Raw genomic sequence first — 24,201 nt, 5'->3', positions numbered from 1 at the left:
TGAGCTCGTCTTCAAATCTTTATTTAAGCCTTCACTTGAATATTTTTAGGAATGTTACATTAATTTTAATCTGAATTAAGTGTTTCATGTAACTGCGAGGGTCAGAAAATTGATGCAAAACCTGTGAAGTGAACAAGAGGTCTCAGCCTCTCTGCAGTGAGCTGTTGGGGAGGGCAGGTGCTACATTTGATGTATTGAGGAGAGGAAAGCTGCACCTTGTCTGAAAATTAAACGGTGTGTGACATTGATAACCATCATTAATGTGGCAGTAAATAGAGAAGGGCCTTTGGGGCACAGCTGGGGCAGGGTGCACAGGAGGTCTGTGTGAGGACAGCTCTGTGTCACAGGTATCACATGCTCTCTGTGTTCTCCTCCAGTCCGATGGGACCATCCTGGCCATCGCCTTGCTGATCCTCTTCCTCCTGCTGGCCTTGGCTCTGCTCTGGTGGTTCTGGCCCCTCTGCTGCACTGTGGTAAGTGACAGAAACCATCAGCACAAAGCAGCATTTCAGTGCTGCCTGACAGTGAGAAATGAGGGGGAAGGCGGCAGAGTTTTCCACAGGACAGATCCCAGAATGGGACAGCATTTCTGCCAGTGCTGGCTCTGCTTTGGGCTTCTGTTTCATCTGCCCAGCCATGGATTAGACCCATGCAACAGCAATGTTGCTGACACCCAAACCTTGTCAGGAGCCTTTTAGTCTTGTGTTTTGGTCACAACATGGAAATAGTTTGCAGAAATGTATTCTTTGCCATGCCTGTTCTGGATTTTCTAAACCTGGTGCCAGCATACCCATGCTGGAGGGCTCCTGTTGAAGGGCAGGACTGATCAACCCACCCTGGAGTCCTGGTTCTGCTTCAGGTGCAAGCAAGAGACATTTGTAGGTGTCCAAATTTTTGCAAGATGAATTGTGTTTCCTGGATCACCATGTCTGAAAAGCACTTTGAATATCCCAGTGACAGTGGAAGTCTGACTGTGCCTCACTGAGTGTTGTCTTTCCTCCAGGCTCTTTCACAGAAGTTCAAGAGCACAATCACAGAGTTAATGCTTTGAAAGGGCAGAGAGAAATCAGGAGAAAACAGAGGCAAGGAAGAGGTCAAGGGGGGCAAGAAGGAAATCACAGGACTTGAGATGAGCTCTCATCTCCGGTGACTCTGCTGTCTGTCTGCACAGACCTGTCACACCCTGAGCATCCCTGCTGAGCCCTGGCACTGCCTCTCCCTGTGAGGATCAGTGCAAGGGCTCATTACTGTGGAACTCACAATGCAGGGAAGCTCTGCTCTTGTTTTGGATCTTGTTTGTGCTGCAAATATAGAACAAGAATTGGGGACGCACAAATGTCAGCAGAATTGGAGCCTGGGTTTCTGACTGGCTGCTTGTAACATTTCAGAAACTGCTTTTAAGGCTGCCCAAACTGGCTTCAGTTTCTGGGTCACCATCATGATTCCTAATTTCAAATCACAGACCCAATGTTGTAAATTTGTACCATGTTGTACCAAACCTACAGTGCAGAGCAGAGAGCTTTGGAGCCACAAACTGCAGGAGCCACTCACTGGAGGATGAGTCTCTGTGCTGAGATGTGTTATCCAGAACAAGGATGGAAATCTTGCAGGAAAAATCTCAGTTGTCTATTTCTGTTCCTGGCTGAAAGTGGGGATAAAACGCTTCTCTTCACAGTAGTCTGGCACCTCTGTCCCAAGATGAAAACCAGAATGGAAAAAATATTTATTTGGACTTTCAGAACAATAAAAAAAAAATTGTTCTAAAATTGGCCAAAGGATTAGTAGCATGGTAGGTTGCTCAGAGTTATTTGTCTAAACTAGATGGCACGTTCCCAGAGGAGCTGGGCCAACTTTTTGTTGGCACATCTGCATGGAAGTCAGTGGAGATGTGCCCTGTGCAGACGTTTGCACTGGGATCTGGAGGAGAATTGAGGGAATAGAGGGAAAATGCTGTCAGTGATGGTGCTGGTTTAAAGTTCTGTTAGAGCAGAAAGATGAAGCTGATGAGAAAAAGGCATAAATAAAAGCAGCAGGGCACAGAGGTGATGTGGAGCTGTCATTGTGAGGGCACTGTGGCTCTGCTGCAGTGGAATCATGTGAAGACAGTGATCATGCAACATGTGTGAAAAATAGTCCAGATAAGCAAGGAGGGTGCAGCAGAGAGAGAGAGAGAGTCTCTGGTCCACATGAAACTTTATAAGCTTAATATTTTCCAGATTTAAATTCTCCACTTAAAATGTTTGTTGTAGATAAAAGCTTTTCCTCACTCTCCTCCTTTACCTCCCACATTCCCTCCTAACAAGGTCCACAAGTGGGGACTATCTCACTGATATTTTTCCAATGTAGTCAAACACTTCCCTGTAGCTGTTGGAAAGATTTTATTCCAAAAGCCTGTATGAAGTCTCTTCCACCTCTCCAGGAGGGCATCCGGTGTGCTTGGCAGAGGATCAGCAGCCAGGATGCCTCACTGTGCACTGCTCACAAAAAATTCTGTGAAATTAAAGATAAACCTGTGGAAGAGTGCCCAGTCTGTGTCAGGCTTGGGGCTGGGGACAGGGAGCCCAGCAGAGCTTTGTCACTGGTCTGGAAGTGGCACAGGGAGGAATGCAGTGTTGTCAGAAGTGAATTAAGGGCAGAGGAACTGCTTTGCACAACAGACCAGAGCTCCAACCTCGAATAACCAAACCACAGACCCGGAGACATTGCTGTGGATTTCAGCCCAGGGATGTCTCAGAGATAATTGTGGATGTGTCCAGGGCAAAAAGGAAAAAAAAACCACAACAAACTCTTGTCTTACCAAGTAAATTTGTTTCTGAGTGACAAGCACATTTCTAAACCCTGAAATTCCTCTTGGCATGCTTTTTAATTAAATAGGAGTCATTACTATCCAGCAGTTCTTCAGGAAAGACACTGAGCCAGCTTCATCCCTGGAGTAAATGGACTGGAGTCAATAGACTCACTCTGGAGGTTTATCTGGAACCCAGTATCTGCTTGGCACGTTCCCACAAAGGAATGCTGTTTCCAAATGTATCCAAGTTTATTGGTCTCAGAAGTATTCTGGGATGAAGTCTGGAATTTACCACTAGGTTTACAGTAGAGGCAATTGTAGATCAGAACAATAATGACTCTTTGCTGTGCCTGATATACCAGCACAGGCAAAATTTCCCTGGATACCTGTGGAGGATATTACAAAAGCATGGGAGGCAGGCACTAACCTCTCCAAAGGTTGTAGGAGGTTTATTGTATAACAGAAAACAAAGAAACAATTCTGCTGTGCTGAACTCCCCAGCTGTACTCATAACAAGAATGAAGACAAGAAGGAAACAAGTACACAGACACCTCTAACAGGGTGACCCCACCTTTCCTGAGCTGAGCAGATCTGCCAAGCAGCAGATCCCAGCCCCTGGCTTCCCCCAGTCACTGCTTGTCTTCCCATTCATCCTCTTCCCTGAGCACAGCACAACCTGGAGCAGTGCAGACATCCACACCAGGAACTGTGTGTGCAAGAGGCTGTTCAGCTGCCCAAGGGTGAAATTGTTCTGGGTAGGAGGCCAGCATGAGCCTCAGGTTTAATGTTGATATAAATCAAAGACATTTTAATGTAGAGGTAAGCCAAAGAGATAATAAACCTCCAAAACTGTCTTAAGGAGGACTTTGCAGGCACGCTGTTAGATTGGCTTGGGAATGGAGCTGCTTAAAGTGTTTGGATGTACAGTGAAGGCAGAATTAATGTAATAGCTGGAAGGCTTGGCTGTGCTGGGATGGTCTCCCTTGCTGGGATGGTGCTCATCCATCACATCTCCTCCCAGGTTTGAGTCTTTGCCTCCCTTCTGCAGCCATCCAGGGTGGCCTGAGGGGCTGGGCTGAGTTATTTGCCCATGTAGAAAATCTGCCCCACCTCACTCATTTTCATCCTACAGTGATTTTAAATGCAGGGGTGTGGCTGGCAGATAAATGAGGTGTTGGTATTTAAGCATCTAACACCAGTTTTTAACTTTAAAGCTGTTTTCTGGAAGTAAGCATGGAAGAACCCAGCAATCTGTTTGGCTCTCAGTCTGCGCTGCAGCTGACCAGAAGTTTTGGAAACAAAAAACTGGATGGAGAAAATACAGAAAATATAGATTAAAACCACATGGCTAAACTGGTGGAAGAGAAAGGGAGGAAATGCATAGGCTCTGCAGCAACCATAAAGAGCTATAAAATGGCAGAGTCCCCGTTGGCTGGATGGAGATTTGTTACAAAGATCCGTGGATTCTGGTTCCCACCCGCTCCCAGGAGCACACGAGGCACAGCTTCTCTGCAGTTGTGCTGATGTAAGGAGAAGGAAGAACAGGATCACTTAACCAGAAAATTCACCAGGAATCCATGAGTGAGGGCAAGGGCTCCTGTTCACAGCCCAAAGTGGCCACCATGGTTTTCCTTTGCCCAGAAAAGGGATTTCATTTCTATAGTCTTCCAAAGAAAGTGGGTCAGACACTTGGAACACTCCCTAGTGGCTCTGGCCTGGTTTATCTGTGTGAGTGGAACAGCCCAGAAAAGGGAATGACCTCTGCAGACACTGCATTTTTGCTTGCATTCCCTGCACTGCTGCATGCCAGCCCCATTCAGCTCCAGACTGTACCAGGGTTAATTAAAATAGAGCTTTTTTCTCTCCATGATGTCCTGTCTTTCAGAAGTAGATGATTTTGACATGTGCTCTGATCCTGTATTGAATTTGGCTTGTGCAGTTCATCTCCAAATCTTAGGGATGAAGCAGCCTTTTCTTGCAGTTTTATTCGGTTAAAATTGAGCTTCCTGAATCTGCTCCCAGGCTGACAAGAGAAATGAACTTAAAAGGATGAGTTGGCTTTCCATTAGATTTCCTTTACCTCTTACTTGCATCTCTAAAAAGAAGATTGTATTTTATTGCAGGTGAAGAAATTGGAACAGGCCCCTGCTTGTGTTAGCTTTGAAGTGTAGAGCAGATCTCCAAGGATTTAATGGATACTGGGAAGACACAGGAGATATGACAGAAATAAAAAGGAAATGTTACTTTACCCAACTCATGCCTCAAATATGAAACAGTCACAGGACTGAGAGGTCAAAACTATAAATATGTAAGGGAAGAAAAATAGGAAATAAGGCAGATGGATCATAATTAATGCTATTAATATCCTTGTTTATTAAGAGAGCAAGAATATACATTCGGTGCTTTCCAGAAGAGTGAAGGTAATTAAGGACAAAAGTAATCTGGTCAATTAACAGTATCCTTCCAAACTGTAGTCCTAATTAGAGGCAAAGTCCTTTATTTCTTATTTTGTACTGTTTGCTTTGTTTTAAATGATGATCTGCCCCATCCTAAAGCAGATACACTCCTCTGACAAGAAACATTGTCCCTATTTATCATCTAAAACTCCAGGGATCGTTGCTGTGTGATTGCTGGACACTGAGAACTGGAGGAGATTTATGGGCTCCCAAGACGAAAAACATTCCAGACACATTCCTGGAATATGCAAAATTTGGATTCATCATGTGCTTTCTTATATCTGAGTGGCTACAGAAATGTCAGGGCAACAGAAAATTCATCCTTCCCAATGTTTTTAACCTTCTAGGAGGTGGCTAATACCATTCCTCTGTGTTGCCACTGGGTTATCAATCAGAAAGAGCTGCTTCTCCACGGATCTGAGACATGGAGTGGCTCAGCTAACAGAGACCTGTCCTTCACATGCATGTTGGGATCTGGGGTGAAAGGCAAAGAATTACTTCACTGTCCTGAATTTTCACAGCTGAGCGTGTGGAAGTGCTGACAACTGCTCTCAACATTCCTTCCTGTGCCAAGGAAAGCCAGGGGCCACCTCTCCACCCCAGGGGCCTTCACGCTTGGAAACAAAAGAGCCTTGCCAGGTTTTTGTTAGCACGGTGATGGTGTAGAACCCCTCAGATGTTCCTTACCTAGAGAGCAAACCCAGAGTTGAACCATCGTGTTCTTCTTCTCCCAAACACAGGGACGGGAGTCCCAGCACTCCCAGGGATGGCTGGGGGCCATCCAAGTCTCAGGGTTGTAGTTTTCCTGAGATTCTCCTTGGGGTTGGTGTTCCCCAAGGTAATAAGGGTCTCCCAAGGTTGCTGTTCCCTAGGAGTTTCCCCTGGGTTGCTGTTCCCAGAGGTAATCAGGTTTTCGGTCTTCTCTTTGCCCTAAGTGTTTCACACCAGAGGCAGAGACGACAAACTGAGTCCGCCGGTGCACATTTCCAAGGTTGTTTATTCTTCATTATCTCAGTCCTTTTTCAACTCTGCCAGGCCTTCCTGGCAGGGTACCTTATCTTAGTTCTTTCTCAGCTCTGCAAGGTGTCTCCACAGAGCAGGACACGCGGCAGACTGGGCGGATCAGAGAGCCCCGTACCTTATGTACAGTCCCCTTGACCCAACCACTGTCCGAGACGTATTTTTTATTTACAAAATTTTACCAATACCTATTACCTATACTAACATGTCAGTTCTACTCTAAACCAATCTCTAAAACCCAACTCAGCACAAGATGGGGGACGAGAACAAGAACAAGGAAGACAGGGGCCACTCCCCAATTCCTCCATCTTGTCTCTTCAGCCCCATATGCTAAGAATCCTAATTTCTATATTTATATTCTACAACAAACCATCCACTACTTATTTCAAATTCTTAGGATTTGTGATTCTTCCTGCATGTGAGTGTTCACTCCCATGGACAGGAATCAGAGTCAGTGTCCTCCTGGGACCTGTGTGGGTCTAACTGACCCCCCTGTACAGATCCCAGACCCCCCTGTCCGGTCTCCAAACCCTCCAGGGTGGCCAGAGGGTTGTTCTAGACTCTGACATCCAAGCACTTGTGGCACACGTGGACAAACACTGCGGCCCGGCCAAGCCAAACTCGCCGGAGCTCTGTGCCGGGCCTGGCCCCAGCGGGTCCTTCTGCAGGCCCTGGGGATCAAATGGCCAGGCCAGAACCAGGTGGCCACGTGGGCTGTGTCCTCACAGGGTCCCTGTGATGGCGTTTTCACTCTTTTAAGTTGTTTCTGGTTGTGTCAAGAGAGTGCGCATGGGATCTGTGGGCCTGTGCCCTCAGCATTGCCTGGGGCTCCTGCTGTGCCCACTGCTGTGGGATGGCACCAAGGTGCCATTGGCTTCACTGCCTTCCATGTGCCAGAGCAAGGGTCTCAGTGCCCCAAAATGAGGGTCTCAGTGCCCCAAAACGAGAGTCTCAGTGTCCCAAAAATGAGAGTCTCCGTGCCCCCAAAGCAAGAGTCTCACTGCCCTAAAATGAGAGTCTCAGTGCGCCAAAATGAGGGTCTCAGTGCCCCAAAATGAGGGTCTCACTGCCCTAAAATGAGAGTCTCAGTGCCCCAGAGTAAGAATTTCATGCACACAGAGCTGTATCTGTAAGAATCCAAAAGGGAGAAGGAAAAGATTTGTGCTGTTTGAAGGCCAGGGCAGCAAGTCAGAAATGAGATTTTTTTTGTAAGACTTGAACTTTGAAAGGTCATAGCAGGCTCAAAGGGACAGGAGACTGAACTCCCCCATCTCTAGGCTTGTCCAAATTAACCAATCCATGCTGCCAATTTGTGGGGAGTGCAGTTGCTCTTAGAAGTGCAAAGCACTCAAAAATTGAAGGAATGTCCTTTTTTCCCCCTCTTGGCCTGTGATAGAAAATACTTGATCTGTTTACAGAAGTCAGTCAGTTTGTGTGTACGTGTGTGCATATGGGAAGGAATGTAAATGTATGAAAAACAGCCATCTCCTCACTTCCAAGTATATCATCTTCAGTGATACTAGCTTAGAAGTTGTGTTTTGATGCTTAGCTGGAGCAAATTTGGATGGCTTATTCTGATGTTTCATTCCAATGTAAATGAGAGAAACTCCACTGGAACCCATGATGTTCCTTCCACTAGAGCAGGGGATGCTCCAGGAGGGAACCAGGCCGCTTCCAGCAGGTACATTTTGGATCAGCTATCTGAAGTTTTGCAGTGTCTGATGGGTTTGTGTTCAGGGATTTGGTTCAAAAGGAGCTCTGTTGACAAATGCCACCCTTCAAACTGACAAAAATTAATCTGAAAAGGTCTCCTGTGTCTTTTGGTGTGTTGCACACTCTGTCGGTATTTACTGTATCAAGGGACACAGAAGAGATGGTGCTGTCTCCATCTTACACCTCTGATGATGCTGATATCCAGGGTTTCCTTTCCACAGAGTAGTACTGGCATGCAGACAACTTTTCATCCACTTTTCACAGAATCCCAGAATTATTTAGGTTGTAAAAGATCTCTGAGATCACCAAGTTCAGCCTGTGGCTGATCCCCACTTTGTCACCCAGCACAGAGCACTGAGGGCCACCTCCAGGCCTCCTTGGACACCTCCAGAGACATCCTGGGCAGCCTCCCTGGGCACATATCATCCACTTATCATCTACTTTTCATCATTTTCCATCATTTTCATAGTTTTCATCATTTCTATCCCGCCCAAGCTGGGAATCCCAGGATGGGCAGGGAGATGGATGCTGTGTCATTCACTCCCCAGCTCTGGTCAGCTCAGGCTCCTCACGGCCATCCCCCCTCCTTCCTCCCTAACAGGGTCCATCAGCCACACCTGACCCACGGTTCTGTGCTGTGCCAGGATGGGGGATGAGCAAGGCTCTATCCCACACTCCTCCTCATGAGTCATTTTGTGTTTCCTTGTGTGCTTTGGCTTCCTATGCATGCCCACATTCAGTGCTGGATCGTAAAGCTCAAAGTCTCTTTAGCAGGGGTTCCCTGAGGTGCTGAAGGCCACCAAAACAGAAGCCTTGTTGCCAGGAGCAGGTAATTGCAGAGCCCAGCACTCATCACTGCTCTGGGCTGGGACACAACTGCTCCAGCCCTGTCTCCTCCCCAGCAAGAGGCACATGCTTCTCATTAATGGCCACATTGCATGACTCGGGCTTTGCAGAGGAAAATAAAAACAGTGAGCTCATCACAGGAGGAAAAACACGAGTGAGAGGAATTGCTGTAAATATTTATATCTTTAGGGCCTTTAATATGATTGCAATTTTCCCTTTCTGCATTTAAACAGCCAAGCTGTTGCTGTTTGGGACTGTATTTTGGGGGTTTTTTTCAGTGTGATTCTGAAGCTGACATGTGTGTCCCCCATGCCAGGGCAGTCTCTGCCCTGACACCCAGCGCTGAGCAGAGCTCAGGACACTCAGTGTCACCTCCACTGGTGCTCAGACAGCCTCTGCCTCATGGCCTGTGTGCACAGAACGAGCTGCCTGGTCCAGATGGACTCAGACCCATCCTGGGGCATGGCGCTGCCATGCTAGGGCTGGGGGTGTGCAGGGTGAGGTGTACCAGGGGTGAGGGACAGGGTTTGATGTGCCTGGTGTCGTTGCCCTCCCCTTGGAAACCTCTCTGTTGCTCTTGGATGCAGGGCTCTGGAAGCAGCCAGCTGCCTGCCAAGCCCTGGATGCAAACTTTCTGCATGAAATAATGGCCTCACACCCACATAAACTGAAATGGTTTCTATGGAGAATATCCTGGACCAGGCTGCAACCTCACCCTGCTTGCTTTATTAGAAACCTCAGTGAGCCATATATGTATATATATATATATTTATATTTTTTGAAGTTTATGACAGTGAACTATATTAACCTGATAATGTGAAAAGCATGAATGTGAAGAGTATGAGGTGGCAGAGCCTTCTGGGATGAAAAAGGAAGAATGATCTGGGAGACAGGCTAGGGGTTATCACTGCTTTGCAATGTCCCCAAGGCATTTTGGTTCATGTTGATTTTGCTTTCCAGCCTTTGTGCAGACTGTAAATTATTTGAGGCAGGATTTGTACACATGTGCAGAGGACAGGAGGAGGAGATGTTGATTTTACTGTAGTTGTTCAGGTGAAGCATCAATGCTTAGAGCCAGCACTGACTGTGACAGCTACTGGGATTAGGAGAATCAGGGATATCAGACTTTGAATGTTCTGTTGCCTCACACAGGGCAGAGGTCACCTCATGAGCAATGAGTGTGGAGCTGTCATTAGAAATGTCTCCGTGGCAGGGCTTTGGGACACCTCCTGCTCCCCCTCAGTGACAGTGGCACCCAGAGACACGCCATGATTACACTGTGTTGTAACAGAGGTGTTCCAGCAGCACATCCTCTTGTGTTCTCCTTTGGATTTTTTTTTTTTTTTTTTTTTTTTGTGACATTTGAGTCGTGCTGAAGAAGAAAGCATTGTCTTGGTTTGGAAAGACAGGTATCTGTCAGGGAAAACTGGAGTTTCCCCTGGAATGGAGAATGTAAAACCCCCTCCCTCCAAATTATTACAATTTTGCAATTAGGAGATTTCAGGCAAAAATATACAAATAGGAATAACAGTGGTTTACTAGGAATATTAAAAAATACAAATGCAGTAATACAAAAGAAAACCAAGCAACCAAACAAACAAAAGTCCTAGAAAACCCTGATGGAGTCAGGAATATGACCTGACACCCTGTCGACCAGAGTGTTTTAAGCAGTCCAAATAAGTCCTCCTGGAGTAACAGATGTGGTTCTGTTGGAGTAGAGATGATCCTGTAGACAGGTTAAATGGTGGTGAGATGAGTCTGGTCTTTCTCTGAGAATCCAGTGGCAAAGAGGAATGTCTGGGGTCCCTGTGTCTTCATTTTTATCTGGATAGGGAATGGTTGGCTCCTCCCCCTGGGTGGAGCATCTCACAATGAGATGATGTAATGTGTCATGTCACTGGTGAGCCTCAATGGCCCATTAACAGAAGATATCCCCCAGAGAGTGGACAGTTAATGAAAGCAATAAGAAACACTGTCCCATCTGGTTTTAACAGATGGTCTATTATCAGAAGGCATCCACCCTCCCTCCCTGGAGTTACAAGAGATAAAGAAAAAAGAAACCATCCCCCAAATTATTTCTACAGACAAAAAAGAATACTTTTTTTTTGTTACATAACCCAAGACAGCATGAATTTATGATTCCCTTTCTCTTTAATCCTTCTAGATCATCAAGGAGCCTCCCCCACCTCCTGCAGAAGACAGCGAGGTGAGTGACACTGACCCCTGGTCACCTCTGTGTTTAGGACAGTGTTTTGTTCAGTCTCCTCACAAAAGGTGATTAAATCTGTAGGTTCAAGTGCCTCCACTGAGCAGGTAGGAAAGGACAGCTCAGACAATACCTCACTTGGTCGGAACAGGGACAGGCTGTGATTCACACAAGGGACAGCCCTCAAGCCTGTGTTTAACTCTGAAGTTAGTGGAACCTAAACATGTGCTTAACTGCATTCCTGGAATGGCATGGTAATGATTTTGGTGGTTTGGGATATATAACCACTCCTGGCAGAAGCTCCCAGTGCTGAGCCCTTGGAGCACAGTTGCTGTGAGAAAAGGAAGCTCCTGGTTCTTGCACTGTCTGGGGCACACTCAGAGCAGATGTAAAACCCCAGCAAAATCCTCTCAACATCAGCAGAGCTATACAAGCCAGGGAAGTTTTAATGGAGAGTAATCAACAAATGCTTAATCAACATTAAAGCTTCCATCTTAACTCTGCATACAAGTTTTAGATGAGTCTTGCCACAAATGGTTAAAGCTCTACCACCATTCCTAGGCAGGATGTGCCCAGAAATGTGCCCAGTTTTCCATCTGCCTCTTTCTCTGTGCTCCTGCTTTCAGCACACAATGAGTCTCTGCCTTGCTCCCAGTGTTTTCCACGTGGGATTTCACTGCATCCCTGGGCTCTGTGCAGGGCACTCTGATGGCAATGGGAGTTTTTCCATTGACTTCACTAGGGTTTGGATCAGTTCCTCCTAAATATGCAAGTAAAATTAGCCTTAGGTCTGTGCTCAGAGTGATTTGGTTCGGTAGTTTGCCTTGCCTTCTTCTTCTGGAGACAAATTCATTGCTTGCTTCAGCTTGCAAGTGGAAAAGTTTGTGAAATGATGCTCTCCACTCTCCATGAAGCCTGGCCCAGGGAGTGTGAGCTGAGCCAAGGTTCAGGAAAGCTCAGGCCCCTGCAAGGAGCAGGGATCCAGCCTTGGTTCTCCCTGCACTGTCCAGGGCAGTGGGACCCAAGGCCAGCCCTGGAACCTCCACCTTGGGGCACTTCAAAACAGACCTGAAGCAAGCTCCAAATCAGATCATTCCCAGACCCAAGGGGGGTTTACATTTGGGCTTAGTGGGCCCTATGCCTCTGCAGGCACCTGGCCCATTTTCCTGAGCAGACATTTGTTTGGGCTTTGTGCAAATCCACCAGCTTTGTCAGCTTCTGTCCTCTGAATGAGAAGGAAAATACTAACCTCAAATTGCACATGCTTTGTTCTGCATCACACATGCCTCGAAGCCAAGGGATTCAGTTGCTGAAATTAATTAAAATACATCATTCTGGAATGCTGGCTCCCTGGCCAAGAACTGGAGAGGGAAATTACATCCCCTAAGAGGGAAGATGTGCATCACCTATAAGGAAGTCTTTTGTCAACCCAGTAAATGCTGCAAAAGCAGAGCAGTCATTGCAAAATCACAGCTGCAGCTTGAAATTCAACTTGTCCAGGCTTTGGTTGTACCCTGAGAGGGCCCTGCACAATGATTGAAAATTGACATTCAGTAGGACCTGTTCTTTACCTGCTGCCTCATGAGTCTAAGAGGTGATCTGGACATTCTTTTGGGTGTTATTCTCCTCTTCGGGGACCTTGGGATGGCAGGATTTCGTTACAACAGTCATGGATTGGTTTGGGTTGGAAAGAACCTGACACCATCCCATTCCATCCCCTGCCATGGCAGGGACACCTTCCTCTATCCCAGGTTGCTCCAAGTCCCATCCAACTTGGCCTGGGAAACTTTCAGGGGTGGGACATCCATCTGTGCAATATGCCAGCTGCTCTAGTGGCATTTCACCTGTGCTTCCCACCAGAGCACCTACCCTAAGTTCGGTTATCCCAGAGCCAACTTGCACATTTAGCAGCCAAAAGATTTTTAAGAAAGGAAAATGCAGTTCATTCTATTTTAGAAGCTGTACAGCATCAGGGCAGTGCTCAGAAATCAGTAAGGCTTGAAGCTGTGACTTGCACTGTTTTTTCCCAGACAGAAGAGCTTCCCACTACTGACAAACTAGAAGAAGCTCTGAAAAGATGCATTTTGTTGGTGCATTTACTGCACCGAGAGGCTGGTCCACAGAGTGAGACTGACAGTGGTGTGATGCATTTTCAGAAGATTAAAACCTCAAGATTTTCTACTTTGCTCTAAACTAATAGAAGATGGAGTTGATTTTCTACAATCCAGTTTTTTAGGTGTTGCAGATATCCTCTCCCCTGCAGGAATCCAGCACTGCTCCTCTCCAGCAGGAGGGATTGCTGGTCCCTTCAGCAGCAGGGTTACAGTTAGATTTTTTCCTTCTCACGAAATTCTTGGCCATAAAAAAAAAAAAAAAAAAAAAAAAAAAAAAAAAAAAAAAAAAGGAATTCTTTCATCAGCAGGTTTGGGAGCTGAAGCCCACAGGAGGAAAGAGAATGCATTACACTCCAACAATGAGGGGGAAGCAACCTCTGCTGTCGAACCCGCCAAAGGTTTTACTGAACTCTGTTTCAGAGGCCCTTTGAGACACATTGGAGACACTTCACTGTTGGTGAAGGAAATCATTATTGGCCAGAAACTCCCAATTAATTCATTCAGAAATTGCAAATGTTGTCAGCTTCCACTGTTCTGCTCGAGGAGCTCAGGATGCTGAGGGTGAAGCCCAGGGAAGGACAGATGGTTTCACTTAGGCCAGGAAGGATTGAGTTAATGCCAAGCGGAAGAGGTGAGTGCCTGGAGGAGCCAGGAGCACCTTTCTGCCCTGTGATTAGTCACTGAAGGTGGGTCAAAACCACATTCTTCTACCTCCAGTGAATAGGAAGGCTTTTTCTAGCCCAGCTGGAGGAAGACACAGTTGCTTTTATTCCTGTGCCCCATCACCTTTATGCTGGGTTTATTGGAAACAGCTCTGCCCAGCTCAGCGCAGAGGTTCACAACAAGGCTGAAGCTGGTTCTGCTATAGCAACCCATCCTCAAAATTCACTTTAAAAAACCCAACTGCAGGGGTCTGCAGCTTCCAACAATTCCCTATTCACTCCCTGGCCCAGGCCTGAGTTCTGCTGCTGTCAGTCCTGGACAGACTGGCTGCAGTCAGAGGAACCCCCAGCTGGATCTGTCCAGGCCCCATTTGTTCCCACAGCAGCAATCCAGGGACACAAAGCTCCCTGGAGTCTGGCAAAGCCAGGCAGGAGATCATCCAGATGCCCACAGCTTGCCCTTTCCTCATCACTCAGTCCCTTTCTTTCCCTGCCACTCTGTCACCCAGCATCCACGGACATCCCTGATGTGGCACCAGAGCCAAGCCACCAACCAGCCTGTAATGGGATAATTCTTATGTCTGTTGTCCTCTTACCCACACACAGCAAAACCTCACAGGGAGGTGCTGAGGGGAAAGGGCCATTCAGCAGCACTAGCACAGACCCTGAGGGGTTTTAGCACTGTTCTGGGAGGCAGCAGGGACAGGAGGGACTTCACTCCCTGCAGGGCAGCTGCTGTGGAGCCGAGGGATGAACCCCCTGTTCAGCTGGATCCACACTGATTGTTGAGATCTGATCTCTCCCACAACATTCATGAGGACAGAGAATAACTAAAGGACATCCAGCTGCTTGGAGAGCTGCTTGAACTCTCACTTATCATGGAATGGTTTGGGTCGGGAGGGTCCTTAGAGATCATTCTGTTCCACCCCCTGCCAGGGGCAGGGACACCTTCCACTAGACCAAGTTGTTCAATTACTGCTGTTCATTATTCTTTTCCAAATTGTTTTCCTTGCTCCTTTTGGAAAGCCATGCTGGGGAGATAGCAAAATAAGCTCCAGAGAAAGGATCTGATAGGAATTTTTGTAGACACCAAGGCAGGAAATTTATTCCTGAAGTGAAGCCAGGTCCCAGTGGTCTGCCAATGCTTCTCCTTCCCTGTATTCCCTTTTTACAATGAGTTGTGCAAATATGGGAGGAGGAGAAAAGGTACCTTTCAAGAGACAGGCATTTAAAAGAAAAAAAGTGAGGCTGTTATTGGCAATAGATGAGGTGCAGGTATTACACCATGGAGGTGTGGAGTTTCATAGCCAAATTTCAGTTTTATAGCAAATTTAATGTGAAATATCCAGGCAGGCCCCGTGCAGAGGCTGTGGGAGTTGGGTTTGATCCCATCTTGGTGTTGATTCCCGTGACCTTGTAGGAACTTCACCTTCCTGCAGTTTGGTGTCTGAACTCTGGAGTGGGAACAGCTCAAATCCTCCGTTCACCAGAACCAGGTCTCCCTCTTACCTGTGCACACATGGTGCTCTGCCCTTGGAGGGCTTCACCTCAGGCAGGACCTCCAAGGATATGGACCAGGATAAATGGGGATTTTCTGTGATGATCAAGGTCACCAAAAGCTGGTTTGAGAAACACTTGTGTCTCAAGGATGAGCTTGTGTGAAGCTGAAGTTGTTCAGGCTGGAGAAGAGAAAATTCTGGGCAGCCTTTAGAGGTACTAAGGTACCAAGCAAAACCTTCCCCAGCAGAAGGAAACAGTCCCTGAGAACAGCAAGGTGTCTCCAAAGTGTCACAAAGCAGCTGAGAGGTGGCCATAGGATTTGGGAATGACTCCAGTGTTGTGAGAAGGGGTAGAAAGGAGTCTTGAGGACAGCTGGATTTGCCTATGTGTTCTCTCAGCACTAAAATTTGATGATAACATCTCTCATACACAGAAACTATTGTCACTCTGCCCTTGGTGCAGGCAGAGCTCTCTATAAATGCCGAATTCTGACAAAATTCAGGCATTGCAGAGACAACTGGGAAAATAATTATAAGGGTGGGGAGAGGAGTAAAAGTTGTCCAATTTTTTTTTTTTTTAATGTCTGGCCAAATTTCGTTTGAATTCTTACCCTGAGTGGTTCAGATGTCCCTTGTGGAGCCTGAATTATCCTTGTGTTACCCACAGATGAGGTTTCCTCAGGTCAGGGTCAAAGTATCCAGAGCCCGGCCTGGCCTCTGAGATAAACACAGATCTTTGTTTTCTGCAATCCAGCACTGGATCCCTGACTGTGAAATGCAGCTCTGTCCTGCTTCTTCTTATTTGTTATAAGAAAGTCTAGCTCCATCTAAAGCAGATTTGCAGGGGAAAGTTGCCAAGTTCTGTACAGTCAATTTCCAGCATCCTTAAATGCACTTGGATTTTCTGGGGCTGTTTTTGACACTGCAGCTAGGTCAGAGCTGGAGCTCCTCGGGTACAAACCCCGTTGTGGCCACGTGTAGAAAAATACAGGTGGGAAATGAGAATTAATCCCTGGCTCGCAAATTGGGGTGCTGGATGTGGGGTTTGGGTGCTTCTTTCTTCCCATTTCCCTGCTCATCCCAGCCCTGCCCCCTGTTTCCAGTTCCTCCAGCTCCTCACGAGTGTGAGCACATCACTCAAGTGTGTAGGACATCGCTGGCGGGGGCTTTTTGCTTGTATTGCAAAACCTCCCCTGCCCTTCAAACATGTAAACAGGCTCATTCTGCAGAAAACTTGTGACTCCTTTGTTTTTCAAGTGTCCGTGCTGCCTCTCTGTGCGTGTGCTGTTGTCCTGGCTCCCGGCTCGCAGCGAAGCGACTCGCAGGGCTTTAAGGGCTTGTGGGGAAGATTTCCTAAACCTTGGTATTTCCTGTTGTGAGAAGTCCAGTCTGTGCTGAACTGAAGAGAGAGAATTGCTGAAGGAAAATATTTAGATGGCTTCGCTTCCACTTTTGGGGAGAAAAAAAAAAGTCCTCATGGAAAACCTCATGCAGCGATGTTGAGTTCTTGGTTTGCAACAGAGAGCCCCAGCAGCTCCGCCCAAGGCCAGAGAGAGAAGAACCTGGTAGTTGTGACCAATTGTTCACTCTGCCCTTAGATCAGGACATATTTTGCAGCCCAGTTTCTGTGTGTTTTGATAAACTGAAATGCTTTTGGTTGCCGTGAAAACCGAAGTTTTTCTTGGATTTCCGCCCCCCCCCCCCCCCTCCCAGTTTTTCAGTTTTCCTGATGGGGAGTTTCAATTTCAAAGTATTTTTGGCTTTTCCAGTTTTGGAAAGCTCCTAAGTTTTGGAGTTTAGCCAAATCCCTGTGAAAAATTAAAGAAAGAAGAAGAAAAAAGAGAGAGGGACCATTTTTCTTTCCTCAAGGAAAATTTTTCACAGGAAATACTTCACGTTTTTGATGAACTCTGCTTTTCTGCTTTGCCAGTTCACAGCCTGAACTGCAGAAATTAAAGGGAAAGGCACTATAAGAGCTCGATGTACATTCTGAACTTACAAAATGTAACAGAGAATTTAAAATAGCTTGAATTTTGCTACAGCTTTAGCAGGCTCATTTTAAATAAACTTAAGGGCATTTTCTTGATCTGTTAACTCACCCATATCTGAATGTCACCATGAGGTGCTGAGCACGTTTAGCGCTGGGGCTGGTGATGTGCCTGCAGCAGGCAAGGGCAGGACACAGAATTTAAATCTCATTTTACACCCAGAGCCTGTGTCTCCCTGGCACAAGCCACAGGGCTTGCTGAAGCCACATGGACTTCCCTGGGCAGCTGTCCCAAATTCATTACAGGAGCTAATTCCATTCTTGTGACTTTACCACGAGGCTTTTCCATCCTATTCCTCTTGGCTAGCTCCTCTCAATAAACCTGGGCATTCCCGCCAGGGTTGTTTCCAAAGGTACCCTGAATTTGCCAGCACTCAGGAGAGAATTTACTCATTTTCTTATTCTTTCCCTGCATCCTGTGAAACCAGAAGTCCCATATGGGGTTTTACCTGGGCCCTGGAGGGTCTCTGCAGCACAGGGAGCCACGAGCAGCAGCTGCCCAGTGCCAGGTGAAGGGAAGGGGTGGCAGAGGTGAAAAGTACTGGACAGTACCTTTCAAGTGGTGGTGTTTATATCATGAAACCTTGTCCTTTCATGAGTGTACATCCTCTGGAAAATAACAAGGGAGAGACCAGAACCTTACCTGTCCTGCAGGCCCAAAGGACAACACAGCCTGGGACTGTTTATTCCTTTCCATCCCCGGTCATTGTTCCTGCCAGTGCCACCCCTTGCTGCTGTTTTGCAGGAGGAAGATGACGATGGGCTGCCAAAGAAGAAGTGGCCCACAGTCGATGCCTCTTACTATGGTGGGCGAGGAGTGGGCGGCATCAAACGGATGGAGGTGAGGAAATGCCAGGCCAAGGGTTGGGTCTGGGCTGGGACATCCCCCTGCAACCCACCGAGGAGGGGACTCAGGAGACAGGCACAAAATTCCTGAGGGTTTTTTTGGTGCATCTGAGTCCAGATTGGTTTTGTATGGGAATATTTAAGAGCGAAACATAGATTTCCGAAGTTTGGGACCATCTTTGTCTTCTAGTACAGCAATGTCCTGGTCCATGCTTGGCATACAGGGGCAGCACTGCCATACAAATTACAAGGAAATGGTTTTAGTTTTTCTGAAAAGTTTCCCCACTCCCACATTTCTCTTAAACCACCACAAAGGACAAGTTCAAAATTTGGGGTGCAGTCTAGAAACAAACCTCCCAGCCCATGCATTGCTCTTCAGCTTGGTCTGGACTCTGGGAAAACGCAGAGGTAGGGCTCTGTTTCTACAGCAGGTCTGTGACACAGCCTGATCCTCCTTCCAGGTGCGCTGGGGAGAAAAGGGCTCTACGGAGGAAGGTGCCAAGTTAGAGAAGGCCAAGAATGCCCGGGTGAAGATGCCAGAGCAGGAATATGAGTTCCCTGAGCCCAGGAACCTCGGGAGCAACCTGCGCCGACCCTCATCCCCTCAGAAGTGGTACTCCCCCATCAAGGTGAGCCCAGCCCTGGCTGGGATGTGTACAGGAGATCTTTTTGTTGTGATGTGCGTTCACATCCAAGGATGAGATCTGCCCCCAAAGCCGTGATCCCAAGTGCTGCTGGAGTGGCTGTGCCTCAGGGAGCCCCCTGAGCCCCTGGGGAGTTGCTGTGGGAAGGAGCCACATGGGGCACTGCGAGTTTCCCACCTGCTTGCTCAGGTTTGGGAGTTGTGTTGCTGGGGAATGAGAAAGTGCCACTCTGAAGGACAACAGAGACTTTACTGTCCTGTTTCCTTCTTGCCCAGCAGCAGCCAGTGGGGTCAGAAAAAAGCTGTGAGACAGACTGGAGATGTCCCACTCTGCAGAGCACCAAGGGCTCCCTGCACTGCCTCTGGTTCCTGACCTGCTCCATGTGGTGCCCAAGGAACCAGGGCAAGCCTCGTGTCTGTACTCTCCTCAGTCCCTGATCTTGCAGCTGGTTCAAATCCAGGGGTAGGAATGGCAGAAATGCTCAGGGGAGCCCAGGCGGTTTCTGGAGGATCCAGAAATGGGAGCCTCCATGAAGATTTGGTCCAGCACCTTCTCTCGTTTCCCACTGGAAGATTATCCTCTCATAAATAGAGCCTCTCAACAAGTCATTTGCAGTTGTGTTGTAATGACTTCAGCACTTGTCTGTGATGGTTGTTCACTCCCACAGTGGGACAGGTCAGAGACAGCAGCCCCAGCTCTGAGTGGGGAATGCAGCACACCCCAGCCCCACAGGGCAGCTCTGAGTGGGGAATGCAGCACACCCCAGCCCCACAGGGCAGCTCTGAGTGGTGAATGCAGCACACCCCAACCCCACAGGGCTGCCCCATGTTCCTGAATGAGCTGCATTGTCACTTTGCGTCAATGCACTTGGAAAACACACCAGGCCCACCTGGGAGTTTTTCCTTGCTCCTGGAAATTACCTAATCCAGCCAAGACACAGCACAGTTGGTTTTTGCAGCTGAGCTGACAGAAACATTGATTTTAGGACAAAGAGCCCCAAATAGCTGCTCAGGCAGCTGGAACTGTGTGGGTGCAGCCACCTGAGCTCATTCCTTGAGAGCTGGGTCCTTTTGCACAGAAGATTCTGCTGAGTTTCTCCCCTTCCCCAGCTGATGCTGTTGATCCCAGCCCCAGGACATTTTCGGTAAATTTTCAGGATTTATTCTGCATGATGGGAAATCAGCTCTGAAAAGAGGAATTAGGTTTGTTGCAGATCTGTGTCCAGGATGGAAATTCTCCAAAGTTCAAGAGAAGCTTGGAGAAAAGATTCAATGTATGTAGGGCTGAGGTTCAGTTCTGACTCTGGAACAGCTTTTGCTTCATAACAAGAAGAATTCAATTATAAGAGTGCCTACAAATATTAGCAGCATCTCATGGGTGATATTCTTAATTCCTTTAGAAATATCTCTCTTATCTACCATTCCAGTTTTGTACAGGATAGGGACAGTTCCAATCCAAAATGCTGTATTCAAATACTCTCAAAACTTTGGAGTGTTCCACATCTGGATAGTATTTAGCAGCCTGGACAAGAATTTACCTAATTATTAATTGCCACCACACCCCTTACTGAGCTGCACCCAAAAAGTGTATGGAGACAGGATAACTGTCTCCAACACTTTCCTCATGGACAATCATTAGCACTCACGAAACCCAGGAAGGATCATTCCTATGGAGCAGAGTCCTGCTGTTGCTCTCCCTGGGCATTGAGGAATTAGCAAAGTTGGCAAAGTACATCCGTAGTCTTGGCAGAAAGTTGTGTCCTGGAGGTGTGAACACAGAAGATGCATTTGCAGGGAAGGTGGGAACAGCCTGGGAGCTGCCTGGGACTGGACTCTCATCCAGGGCAGCACTGCCTGGGATCCATCCTGCTTTGTCCAGTCTGGATTTTAAAATAACAGAAAGGCTCCCACCACTTATGGTGGGAATATTTCACAGACTCCCAGAACTCACCCATAGGAAATGCCTCCTGATAGTCGTCTTGAATTTTCCCTCATCCCCATCCTCCAGGTGCACTGTGGTTAAAGCAGATGTTAAATTTCCAGCCTCTCCACGGGGCTGGTTGAAGCACCCCTTTGGGAAGCAGATAAACATGGCTGTAATAAGCTGCTTTAAAAATCCTAGGTAAAGGAGAAAGGCAAGGAATTAAACTTCAGGAACAGTGAACCAAAGGTGTTTGAATCTGGTAAAGAGCCAGGAAATTCACATTGTAGGACCAGTCATCCTGCTGGTCAGAGGCCTTCTCTTCTCCACACTGCACAAGTACAAGCCCCAGCTTAGAATATTCTGCCTTTCATGATGGAGTTCTTCTTCCCTCTATTTTTCAATCTTCCCAGAGTCATGTCTATAAGTAGGTAGACAGCTGAGAGTGGATAGATTGTTTTTGTTAAATTCTCCAGAGATTTATTTGCTACCAAATGTAACTTCTGACACTTAACAGATTGGGGTTATTATTGTTGTTATTCTGATTTGTTGCTGTTACTTCTTAGCATGGTGCCAACTGGATTATCCTGCTTTTAAAATGTCATTTCAACTGTTTGAAAAGCCAGTGCAGATAATCCAAGGGGAATGACAAATTTGAAAACTTCTTAAGAAACTCGCCAAACCCTCGGTTCATGTGACAGCCAGAGGCAGCACAAAACGTAGATGGAAGTGAATCAGAGTCACAGAATTACTAAGGTTGGAAAAGCTCCCCAGGATCCTCAAGACCAGCCATCCATCCAGCACCACCATGTTCACCATTAAACCATGTCCCTGAGAGCCACTTGTACAGGTTCCCAGGAATGGGGACTCCACCACTGCCCTGGGCAGCCTGGGCCAGGCCTTTCCAACCCTTGCAGTGAAGAAATTTTTCCCACCATCAAACCTAAACCTCCCTAGGCACAACCTGAGGCCATTTCCTCTGTCACTTGCTACCTGGAACAAGAGACTGCCCCCAACCTAAGGCTGAAGCAAAAAGTGGTGCTCTCCAAAGGAAACCTCAGGTGAATCCCATGTGGAAGCCACTCCAGCATTGCCTGGGCCATGTGTCCCTGGCAATTCTCCAGCCCTTGTCCCTCCTGTCCCTGTTCACAAAGCTGCCATGGCACAGCAGCCTGGTCGGAGAGGCACAAGTGCAGCTTGGGTTTACAGACAGCTCTAAAAGTGCCTCTACCTGACACCAGCAGGTCTCAGAAGCGCTGAGATAACCCAGGGTTAATACAGTGCTGAATTAATCATGAATTCAGAGGAAATTCCATGGCTGGAACTGTGCACTCCTTCATTTGTCACTGTCCTGACTGTTTCTTCTCCCTGGGCTTCAGATCTACTAGGACTCAAGGTTTTATTTGCCTTCAGACCTTTTTTTTTTTTCCACCAAGTGACCTCGTGCTTCAGCTGCGGAGGAGTTCCAGACATGGACACGGCCCATCCATGGGAGAGCACAGAAGTGTTTCTGTTTCCAAGTGAAAGCGTTGCCATTTCATTTCTTCAACCATCATTCTTTCCATGATGCACACTCCCTCTCTTCCACCCAGATGTCTCAGGCAGACCAGAGGCTCCCAAAGATGGAGCTCTTGGCTTTTCCCAAGAAATCATGGTAGGCTCTTGGAAATTAGGACTGCAGAGTAAAAAGGAATTTTTTTTTTTTGTTCCATGGAAAGTTGTCATTTTGCCTCTGGTTTCCTAAAGGAGAAATGGAAGAAAACAGTACTAATTTCTTAAGCTGTCAGAGTGGAGAGGAGATCAAGAGCTTCAACCAGCTCTGCTGTAGAGGAAAGATGGATTGGAATAGAAGGGATGGTTTCCCTCAGGTCTAAGGAGTTCTGCTGTCCAAATGCAGAAGAATCTGACAGAGAAGTTTCTTGCTTCTTCCTTTGAGAATCACAGACTTTCCTGGCTCTCACCTTCCATATCCTATGGAAACAAGTTCCATGCAGTCATTTTACGTGTCTGCCTCCACCCATGTGTCCCTGCAACTCCCAAATAAGCTTTGAACCATTGGCTGAACACACTGGTGGAGGAATAGAGATCCCAGAGAGGATTATGGCCCTGATGGTTCCTTGGAAAGGGAAGAGAAGCACTCTGCCCCCATGAAAGGGAGTCTTTAGTTAGGCACCATAGACCTGGGGTCACAAAGGACCTCCCAAACACCCCGAGTGTAAAGTCTGGCCCTCACAGACGCTGGAGTTCACACACCCAGAGCAGGCCCTCAGGAAAATCAGCTGCCTTACTCTGAATGGAGATACTCACTCTTTCTCCACCACCTCTGCAACATCCAGCTCACATTTCCATTTGTTAATCCTGTCCCACGATAGTTACACAAGGCATTTCTGCTCTCCCAAGAGTTTTGGAGTCCTTATTTCCAGGAAAGAGTGATCAGACCAGAGTTCCTGGATCCAGTCAGGGGTTGGTCTTTGGGTTCAATGCTCTTATCTGCAGAAAACAGTTTTCTACCAAGGGATAACTTTGTACGTTCTCAGAGTGGCTTATCTCTGCAGGTACAGTAAAGTGTGCTAATAGGGATTTTGCTCATGTTTCCTGCTCTAATATCACAGCACTCAGAGCATTTGGAACAATAGTCATGGAAACAATAATAAATAGTCTGTTGTAGACAATACAATAGAAAGCAATTCTATTTCTCCAGAAAACAGAAATTCCTACATATCTCAGGATACTGAGTTCTTCACAGACCAAGGATCAAATGAAGTGAATGTGAAGAGAGTTGGATCAAATAATCTTGACTCATTACCTGTCTGTGGCCTTGCACTGAGGCAGCCAAGGAGTGCCCTTGTGCAAACCCTCCCGCAGCTCTTCCAGGAGCTGTCCTTTTGGGAAAGAAAACCCTGACCTGTTGGAGTGGAGGTAGAGCAGGAATCCAGCAGGAGCAGATGGATATTTCAGAGCAGGTGATTTGGTGACTATTTCTGCATCGCAGAGCTCTGGGCTGCTCCTTCTGGTTCCTTCTCCCTCATTCAGGGAGCACCCTCAGGCTTGGCTGCTAAATTCCAGTCAGGGATGAATGCTTGGGCTGCACTGCAGGGAATGTCAGGGAGGGTCCGACCACACATCAGCCAGACTCTGTCTGCAAGAGCTTTCAACACCTTGGGTTTGGAGCAGACCTCGCCCGGGTCTGTGTCTGTGTGTGGGGTGTGAGACCACCCAGCGACAGGACAGCTGCTGCCCCTGAGCTCAGAGTGGGGCTGGAGGGCTTGGAAAGACAGGTATTACTGTCTGGAAAAGGTGCAGATGTGAGCTGCCACATGGGGAGGGCCTGGGGTGCCTGGCTGAGCCCTCCCTTGGTGGCTGCCAGGGGAGGTGACCTGGCCTGACCTGGCCATCGGCCCCTGGCTGGGGCTCAGCTCTCCTGGCACTGCAGAGATGGG

At 47.4% G+C, this 24,201-nt stretch overlaps 1 protein-coding gene across 1 annotated transcript in view; it reads left to right on the top strand.

The window, feature by feature from the left end:
- The window catches only part of ANTXR1 (ANTXR cell adhesion molecule 1), a 79,285-nt gene that overhangs the window by 39,804 nt on the left and 15,280 nt on the right, over nucleotides 1-24,201 (top strand). The window contains exons 13-16 of the mRNA XM_063420788.1: nucleotides 378-473; nucleotides 10,988-11,029; nucleotides 18,097-18,192; nucleotides 18,659-18,826. Of these exons, the coding sequence (XP_063276858.1) occupies nucleotides 378-473; nucleotides 10,988-11,029; nucleotides 18,097-18,192; nucleotides 18,659-18,826 (402 nt within the window). The remainder of the gene's footprint in view (nucleotides 1-377; nucleotides 474-10,987; nucleotides 11,030-18,096; nucleotides 18,193-18,658; nucleotides 18,827-24,201) is intronic.

This window comes from Prinia subflava, chromosome 32 (assembly GCF_021018805.1).
Source record: "Prinia subflava isolate CZ2003 ecotype Zambia chromosome 32, Cam_Psub_1.2, whole genome shotgun sequence".
Lineage (NCBI taxonomy): Eukaryota > Metazoa > Chordata > Aves > Passeriformes > Cisticolidae > Prinia > Prinia subflava.
Note: the sequence above shows the minus strand (reverse complement) of the source record. Positions and strands in the feature narration are given on the sequence as shown.